Source organism: Panicum virgatum, chromosome 4K (assembly GCF_016808335.1).
Source record: "Panicum virgatum strain AP13 chromosome 4K, P.virgatum_v5, whole genome shotgun sequence".
Lineage (NCBI taxonomy): Eukaryota > Viridiplantae > Streptophyta > Magnoliopsida > Poales > Poaceae > Panicum > Panicum virgatum.
In genome coordinates, this window is record NC_053139.1 from 32,027,439 (window position 1) to 32,037,018 (window position 9,580).

Here is a 9,580-nt window from a genome sequence, read left to right on the forward strand (position 1 = left end):
CAAGTTCTACAATGGTCCACTTTGAAACTGCGAGAACTTGTGATTATGACATGTGGTTAATAATTTTAACTTGATGTACATATACATGTGTATATTTGTATTAGGTTGCAAGATAGATTTTTGTGAACATGTGATGATATGTGAGGCTACACTGTAAAATTGAGTTGAAGGCTACACTGTAAACTTGTGGTATGCGATGCAGATTTATGTTTAAGTTCCTGCTGTAGACTATATACAATATATTGCTTACAAGAAATGAGGCAGCCCAATACTATAGGCAACGGGCATCATGTACAGTCCGTTACCTTTAGTAGGTAGATCTTTACCTTACTAACATCAATGGTAACGGGCTTCATGGGACAACTGTAACGACCCGGCCCGAAATAACAGTTAAGATCTACTCTACACGTTGAGTAGACCACACCTGCTAAATATCTCTTTTGCGCTTTCGTCCTCGCTTCGTGCAAAAAACTGTAGCCGGAGTTATTCAACTCCCCGAGACCTTCCTTTTAAGTTGGCTCATCTCTCCCTCAATTTCCAGTATGGGACTATCCGGCCGACGCTACAGTATTTTTTAGCGCTACAGTAGTGAGCTACATTACCCCTGGATTCGGCCCGGCCCATCTGGCCTATGGGCTGGGATGTTACAACAACTGTCACCTTACAAACATCAATGGTAACGGGTTTCAAGTGACCACCGTCACCGTGGTAACATCACTTGTAAGGTCATCAAGTGCCAACCGTCACCTTACAAAGATGAGTGGTAACAGGCTTCAAGATCCAACCGTTACCTTTGATTTGTCATTAGTAACTGTCACAAAAGTAGGACTGCTACCAATACTTATGGTGGGCCCAGAGGGACTAGCCGCACGTGGTCATTGGTAACTGTTATCAGTACCGGCTTAACCGACATCCGTTACTAATGGAGGTTAAAGGTAACGGACGTCCGGTGAAGCCAGTTACTATTACTTGTGGGCCTAGGGAGCAAACGCAAAGGTTGATTGGTAATTAAGTTTAGCAACCGATGTTTAATAACGCCCGTTACCATTGCATGTAATTGGTAACGGGTTTTTACCCATCACCGATGACAGGTCATTAGTAACCCATAAATAGTAACGTTAGCTATGCTCATTAGTCATTACCAATGTTCGTGTTTCACATAGTGCAAGCAGTCTGCCACCTACCTGCAGCTCTTTCCAAAATTTTATCAAATCGAAGGCTGGATGTCCTCTGTCATCGCTCATCAGCTTATAAAAATGCAAAGGAACTCATCAGCTTCCTACATGGCATCCAAAGATACCATGTGTTCATCTCCTCCTCATCTAAGTCCATAGGGATCAACTCACTTCACAATAAAATAATTTTCATGTCAAACATTTGTGATCGGAGGGAGTATTAAGATGCACAGGTGATCAACACTTGTTACAGATGTACTCAAATATATCCATACTGATGCCTTTATAACTGCATCAATAATTTGATCAACATGAATTTGAACATGGGATCGCTGCTTGAGCATCCTGATTCCTGAAGGCAGCATTACCAGCTTATTTTTTTGTTACTGTTCAAACAGCGGTAACATCACTCTGTAAGCTATTACTGTTGCTAGCTCCATTACATGGACTGTAGCCTGTAAGCTACGTTTGCTTATTGAAGCATGCTACTCTACACAAACAAGTTCAAGAAGTCTCCAGTTGCATCTTGGATCAGCATCTGCATATCCTTCCCATTTTGAAAAAGCATCTGCGTTTCCAAGTATACACTTCACAACAATTATCATAAACTTTGTAAACGACAGGAAGCAGCAAATCCACCTGTACTTCCACTCGATACCTGGCTTAGTGGGTTCTATATGGAATTCTGAGATTAGTGGCTCCCAGTTGACAGAGCATTTGCCTCAATCCAGTCAAAAGCAAGTGGACTAAGGAATGCATCAGGGATTCCAAAAGAACTGACAACAGCAAGCGCATGGGGCTTGAGTTCACTGCACAGTTTCAGGACTTCATTCCGCACACTGGCTACGTTGTCACGTGACAAATATCCATATCTTAAGAAAGACACAGATTCATCTATGCTGACCATAACATACAGAGACCTCAGCAAGAGCAGCACCTCCTGGAAAATGAAATGTAACATTAGCATTATGTTACGATTAAATATGAAACATAATTCTACTTTCCAATGAAAAAGACCAAAGAAAGGATTGATTTATTTGACAATAGTGGCAAGCAAAATAATACAATTGTAGACTAAACAAAAGTGTGAATATACCTTTAGGGAACCAGAAGGAACATTCATCTCGTCTGCCAAAAATATTTGGAGGATTGTACGCTCAGTAAAAGCTCTAGCTAAATCTTCAGCAAGTTGGTAGCTCTGGGAGAATGTCATTTATATCAATGACAAATAAATTTTTTAACAGGAAAAATAGCGCACAGTGAAATCTGAATTATACCAGCATCAAAGCCTTTTCTCTGCTTTTTCCTTGTGCGAGATGGAGAGAAACCTCCTCCGTGAACTGCTTTAGTAAATCTCTCTCCCTTAAGCAGTACAGGTCCATCTATTCATGTACACAAACCCACTCTAAGTCTGTATGCATGCCAGAGATATATTAGAAGTAACAACTAAAATATGGTTACCTGGAACTTGGAGCTCCTTAATATGCTACTTGTCAGCTTATCAGGAATAACAGGGTTCTGACCATTTAAGTGTTCCAATCCCAATCCCTTGAATGGCTTCTTCTTCTTTTGTGCAGCCAAAAATTCAGCATAAAGTGCTTTGCTTACCTAAAACAAGATTAAAAATTTTACAACCACACGAAGCAGCTTTCATAAAATACATGGATGACTGAAAACAACAATAACCTGCTGCATTAGAACATTATTATCACCCTCAAATGTGGACTGGACATCAAATTCAGCTTTGAAAATTCCTATGCGGTTCTCAGTCTTTAGACCTTGGCCTCCACAGGCTTCACGACACTCCTATACATTTAATAGAAAATCCAGTGAGGAAAGTGACTGGAATAAAGAAACATAACGGTAGCTCGTTCAACACTAACAGTACCTGAAGTGTAATCATATTCTGCCAAGTTAGTGTGGCCTTCAGGGCACTAGAATAAATGTGTATGGCTTTGCTCATTTCAGGAGTTCTCTTGACATACATCTTTTTCATAAAATTACCAGCACTGCTCATCAGACATCTGCACAAGGAAGCATAGTGAAATGATAGCTGCTACATAAATGAAACCATTGGCACAACAGTGCTATGATTTATCACTATCAATTACAGAGTATGGAAGCTTTGTACCACAAGAAGGTAATTAGATTTGAACAAAATGTAGCTAAACTAGAGTAAGAATTTGTATTAAATATTGACTATAAATACACAAAACAATAGCAAGGTAGTAGCATACACTTTTGCTAGCAGTGGTAGAAGGCGTCGCTGGTGACTGGGATAATCAAGCAACAACATTTCAGGATCATCTGGTGTTAATGAAAAGGCCCTCCTCGACAAACCGTATCTCACAGCAATTGCTAAGCCTACCTGTATGTATGGAAAGTAAATAGCATATCACTATGCGCAATACAGTTGTATCCATGCTTCAACACTGAACGCCAGGCACATTCGCTCAGTAAAGAGTAAAACTTGGCCAAGCTAGTTATTTTAGAACAAATCAACCCTATCTTTCTGGCGAAAAGATAGAATCATTCCTTCAAACAAACAATCAGGTCCCAGATAATTTCCATGCTTGTCCAAATGAGCTAGGTTTTGCAGGGAAAATCGACTTGTTTATCTATCCCTTGCCCAATCCAGTGATATTTCACTTTAGTAAAGCTGGTTGATTACCCCTGACTGGGACAAGTTTAATTAATTGCCTTGTTGAATTTTTAAAGCAAATAACTGCAATCTTAGGGGAGTATATTTGTTAAATTAATCATCTAAAACATTTTTATCTGTGTTTACAGGGGAAAAAGTGCCACACCTTTGAAATGTAGACTGAGTTAACTGCAATATTTACTCGACCAAGTGTAAGTGGAGAAAGGAAAGCTGCAAACCTCTGCAAATCAACATTGTCAGTTCTTCAGAAAAAAATAGCAAAATGTAGCTCATCTATCATGTCAACATATTGAGTGAAGCGGACCTGATCCGGATCATCTATCACGCTAACATATTGCCCATTTGGCAAAACATCAGCAACAAAATTAAGCAAGTTCTCGCGAGGAACACGTATATTCTGAAACCTGGTATTGAGGTAAAAGGTATATTGATATACAGTGAATGGCATATATAACAAGAAAAAACAAGAAATACAATTACTCACCAAATCCGGCCATTATCAACACCATTCAATCCAATCTTATGGCCACAGTCAGCTATATGGATATCAGGCAATACATTTCCATCTTCATCCCTAATTTGAGCCACAAAAGCATGGACTCCTTCACTTTTCCCATTTATATGGAGTTGAGAAAAGACTATTGTATGCGTCGCATGCTGCAAAAGGGCACGAATAGTTTTAGTAAATTATAACCAAATGCGCAGCAGACACATAGAGCTAGGAAAGTGAAGTGTTATCTTACGTTAGCAGCTCCACCAATCCAGTACTTCTGAGCAGATTCACATGGAGTATTTATGATAAACTCTCTTGCTTTTGAATCATAAGTTGCTATTGTCTCTATTCCTCGCACCTTTTGTATGAAAGAAACAGTGAAGCAGAGCTTAATCAGCATGGTAACCCAGATATATACCATCCAAAATTGAAATTCTTAGCCCAAAATTCTGCACTTACATTGCTTCCATGGCCTAGTTCTGTCATTGCAAAACAACCCTTGACATCATAATTTTCTGTGGCCAACAACCACTTGTCATGGTGGCGCTTTGTTCCAAGAAACTTGATAGCACTGCCCCTGGAATATATGAATAAATAATACAAACTAAACATGAGAAAAATGCAAGCAAAAGAACTCAATACAAAATACAATATATTGTATGATTTTCTATTAAGACTAAAATTAAGGTGCAGGCCAATATTAGCTCCTTAAATTTGGATGTGAAATTCTGCTCAAAATTTTCAAAGAGGGATGAAAACATGTCGTCAAGGAGGACCGCTTCCAGATAACTTCTTTGTAATAAATGTAAAATTAGTGATAGAAATTCTGGAAGAGGCAGTATTTGCGCTGAACAAAAAATTAAATTATTTGCCAAAATAAGAAAAGTTGATCCATGGTGGAAGGCAGCCCAGTAAGGCATTGAGTATTTTTGGGGATTTAGGGGGTCTGAGGCCCTCTGGGCCCCTGGTTGGTAGTACCGACAACAGTATAACTAGGTCAACTGTTACTGCAATACAAGCAGGTTCTTGCCAAAGGAAGAAAAGCGTGCTGTTTTTTTTCCAACCATTCCTGTACGTTAGTCTAAAGAACCACAAGAAACTCTTAGAAACAACCATCTAGATGTGAAAATACAGGTTGCAGTCTTTTATTCTGTGACAAGTCCGAATAAATTCTAATAAAAGAACAAGATTGAAGGACATCCTGATGTGCATCAATCATAGCTTCGAGCTGTTCGACACCAGCTCTATAGCTATTGGATACAAAGTAACCAGTTTTTTGTTAGTAATATTGCCAATCCAGCAGAAGCGAAGGATTTTTATGAATGGCACAACAGAATTACAATCTCAGAGTTTCCACAGCAATGTATCATACCACCAGATGAAACTTAATCCAATGAAATTAAAAATGACATAAACTTGTTAATTTGTCATGAAGCTTGGGAATGTTTTATAAGTAAGCACCCAGTAACTGCGCACGAAGGATCTGGCTTATAACTGTGAATAACGGTGGAAGTAGTTGTAGCAGTAATCACTAGAGGAAGATTTGGCCAGAGAATGGCCATAGACGTCGATGCAGTCGAGGAGGGCAATCTTGTGGAGCTCGGCCTCGGCGCCATCCTCGCTGAGCCACCCTCGGAACACCCCGTGCCGCATGATCTGCCGCATTGTTGCGCCCCTCTGCCCTTCCTTCCCCTTGTTGAAGTCCGGCACCACAACACCATGCCGCCTGTCCCTGCACGCCGGCTGCAGAAGAGGGCGCTCTCCATGGCGTGGAAGAGCTCGTCCAGCAGCCGCCTGAGGTCACTCAGGACAAACGCCGTCGGCGGCTTGCTAGACTCCAGCGCGAGATAGCTCAGGCGGCAAGACGGTACCAGGGAAGTCCTCCCTGGGACAGGAGACGTGGCGCCAGCGAGATGTCGCGTGATGGCAGCGGCACAGCGGGCCGCCTGTGAAGGTGAGGTCGGGTGCATCACGGATCGTGCAGGTGTGGGAGCGGGACAATGAGGCAGCTTTGAGGTAAACAAAGAGGCGGCATGACCAACGAAGTGGGGAGCAAGATTCCAAAGCGCGTGAGGAGAAACCGAGCGATTGAGCGAACGTGACAATGAAAGAGTATGCGGAACTTAGCGTGGACATATTGCGTCAACGTGCCAATAGTCTCATGTTTTGCGTCTGCGAGTAGTACAGCTTGTACCCTTGACGTACCAAAGCATACAGCCACAGCCACCGGCACCAAGCATTTTGACTCTTCTTATCACCATGGAAAAGCAACTAACCAAGTATAAATAAAAGCCACTACTATTGGGTACCAGTATCCTTATTACTCCGCATTTGTCATATACTCCGTATAAAAAAACACAACATGTCTGAGAAGACAAGACATTTCAAAACCAAGTCAGCAAAAAGTACTAAAATCCCCGGAGATCTTAACTAACCCAAACAGCGCTGCAACTAAAATTCTTACAAAGTTACAAGAGCAACTGTTGAGAGAACCTAAATTCACCATAACAGAGCGACAAAGTTTCCCTGACTTTGATCAAGTTAATCATCTTAATTTCATCTCAGAACAAGGCATCGTCTTAATGGAGTGCAATCACTGCAAATTAGGACAGAGGCGAAGCTCCTAGCTCTAGGATGAACACCATGGACGACCATCTGAAGTCAGAGCGCGAAACAGAGATAGATAGCCGCACAATTCTTCAATAATAAGCGTTGTTCTTATGCGGATTCTAAGCATCCAATCGAGTAATTGACGAGAAAACGTGAGATGAGGAAAATTGATGGGCAATTGGGGAAATTGGCGTACCAGAGAAAGAAGTGGACGCCGATCTTGATGGCGAGGGAGTGGTCGTAGACACCTAGGCACTCGAGCAGCGCGAGCTTGCGGAGCTCAACCTCGGCTCCGGGCTCGGTGAGCCACCCACGGAACACACCTCGCTGCGCCAGGTGCGCGATGCGCCGCATCGTGGCCTCCCGCTGCGCCTCCTTCCCGTCGTTGTAGTCCGGCGCCACGAAGACCCTACTCCCGCCGCCACGCTGAAGCGGGCAAAATAGCTGGCTCTCCTCCATGACGCGAAACACCCAGTCGCGCTCCATGAGATGGTGCCCGTCAAGTAGCGCACGGAGCTCTGTGGGCGGGAAAGCCGGCGCGTTCTCGGCCGACTCCGGCGGCGCGTAGCTGAGGCAAGGGGAGGGGCCCAGCAGCGCGGCCGCGGCAGCGAGGGGCGGTGGAACGGGGAGCGCGCCGGCGGCGAGGTGCCGCGCGATGGCGGCCGCGCGCCGGCCGGCGGGGTCCATCGGCGTCAGGGATTTGGAGCTGATGTGGGAAAGCGGACCGGGCAACACAGGCAGGGGAAGGAGGAAACTTGCAAGCTATCGATTCCCGTACAACGACGAGGAGCTTTCTATTTTTTTTAGGTAATGATTTTATTACAGACTGCCGTACATTTGCGGTATCGCACCGCACCCTAAATTGCCCTCCATCACCGCAATAGCAGTGACACATACAAACGACATCAAAACTTAAAAAATTTATATTTTTTAAACCATATATTAAATTCAAATTCCGATTGCACAACCATATCTCTTTTAAGGAGACCTTCAAAACAAGACCCCACTTGAATATATTTCGACGATAATTTTTCAAAACACATAAATTGCTTTATGTATAATGAAAAAAAATGCTAAAACCAATTAGTCAAAATGCTCAGTTGATCTGCTAAAGTTGCCTATCATTGATCATGCGATCAACATTTACCTAACCAACAAAGTTGTTTACCCTTATCCACTATTAACATTAAACAATCTATCTTCACAATATGAACACTAATATCCACTTAACTGAACTCGGGCATGTAAAAGCAACATGATGTAAACTCATAAACAATTTTTGCAAACATCATAGGTAACATAGTGGTGTGAGATCTTGTTTTGAAGTTTTTATTGAACCAAACACATTTGTGCAATCGGATTTTGATTTCGATACTCGGTTTTGAAACTATGATCTTTTTTATTTTGAAATCATTCTCACGGATGTGCCTTTGCTTTATCTGGTTGCCTTCACGTGCATGCACAGATGGGTGGCCGTACGACCGATCTAATTTACGGTGGGCCGTAAGTTAGCCGTGTCTTTTTTATATACTAGTAAAGTGTACGCGTGATTATTTAAAAATCGTTGACTATTAAATTAATTAATTATTATTGGACTATTCATTCACATTATACACGTTCGAAGAGGGGAAAAAAGAAAATATCATTTTACTTGTATCGAGTAACTGAATCATGTAGTAACTTTCTCATTCTCCATCCCAGTTTGCCAAACACTATAAAAAGTTTTCTACCACGTGCTCACATCATAATAATAAGAGAAAAGAGAACAATGGCTGGAGTTATAAAAGAAAGAAAATTCATATTGATGCCAAAGCAAAATGTCTACACTAATGTTGTAGGCAAGATTCATATTTATGCCCAAGCAAAATTCATATTGATGCCCAAGCAAAATGTCTACACAATAATGAAGTACAGTTAGCATCCATGAAACGGATATACAAATATTTGTTCACAACACTGTATCATCCGCATCATAACTGTTGGTGGAGAGTGTCTTCGGGACGGACGAACACTGCAACAGTCAGGAATATGTTCAGTACAAAGATGAATCCAACACGGAGAAATGAGGAAGGTCTTCGGACAATCATCCGGTATTCTCTCTCTGTATTCAATGTCCCATCAAGGATTATTACAGGGGTATTTATAGGTGACAATCCGCCTTCCATGTGCAATTACAACATTGAACCCTTACACCGGTAATATTCCAGGAATATTCTCGAACCCTTGGTTAATTTCTCCCCTACAATTGTGAGTGGATTACAGCTCAGGAGGCCCCCCACGACCCATAACTCAGGTCGGTCTTCGCATGCCACATCCGACGAAGATCCCATCAACCTCGCTGGTCTCCCATTGACCGATGCCCACGCGTGTCGTCGCCCAGCCTTGGTCTTTGCTGATTGGACCGAAGTCCATGTCTCCTTCACCGCTCTCTGTGCGTATCCGCTTAGTTCTTCATCTTCGTAGGCCCTTCAGCGACCAGGCCGAATGTGGCGTCCCCAACAGTAGCCCCTCGGAGCCATGGTCCGAGCCTGGGAGGCTCGTGGCTTCGATGATATGGGTGCAGCCTGCGCCCGAAGTGCCACCCTTCGGACTAGATGCCGCAGCCGGATTGTGGCGCGCAGTCCGCTTTCTCCTGCACGA

At 42.7% G+C, this 9,580-nt stretch overlaps 1 protein-coding gene across 1 annotated transcript; it reads right to left on the reverse strand.

Moving 5' to 3' along the window:
- Positions 1-1,395: 1,395 nt before the first annotated feature.
- Positions 1,396-7,716, reverse strand: LOC120703671 (acyl-coenzyme A oxidase 3, peroxisomal-like). The gene is made up of 14 exons (XM_039987821.1): positions 7,137-7,716; positions 4,790-4,907; positions 4,581-4,688; positions 4,322-4,494; positions 4,142-4,241; positions 3,983-4,057; positions 3,413-3,543; positions 3,064-3,199; positions 2,862-2,981; positions 2,637-2,783; positions 2,453-2,557; positions 2,272-2,373; positions 1,834-2,115; positions 1,396-1,743 (listed from the first exon to the last, which is right to left on the reverse strand). The coding sequence occupies exons 1-13, from the start codon at positions 7,625-7,627 to the stop codon at positions 1,867-1,869; spliced, it is 2,055 nt and encodes a 684-aa protein (XP_039843755.1). The 5' UTR covers positions 7,628-7,716; the 3' UTR covers positions 1,396-1,743; positions 1,834-1,866.
- Between the last annotated feature and the right edge of the window lie 1,864 nt (positions 7,717-9,580).

Excerpts from the sequence above, each read along its gene's own strand:
- LOC120703671 (XM_039987821.1), bottom strand. The coding sequence starts at position 7,627 with ATGGACCCCGCCGGCCGGCGCGCGGCCGCCATCGCGCGGCACCTCGCC. Across the intron at positions 4,908-7,136 it reads GGCGTCCACTTCTTTCTCTG|GGGCAGTGCTATCAAGTTTC; the intron begins GTACGCCAATTT and ends CATATATTCCAG. Across the intron at positions 2,116-2,271 it reads TTCCTTCTGGTTCCCTAAAG|GAGGTGCTGCTCTTGCTGAG; the intron begins GTATATTCACAC and ends TTCATTTTCCAG.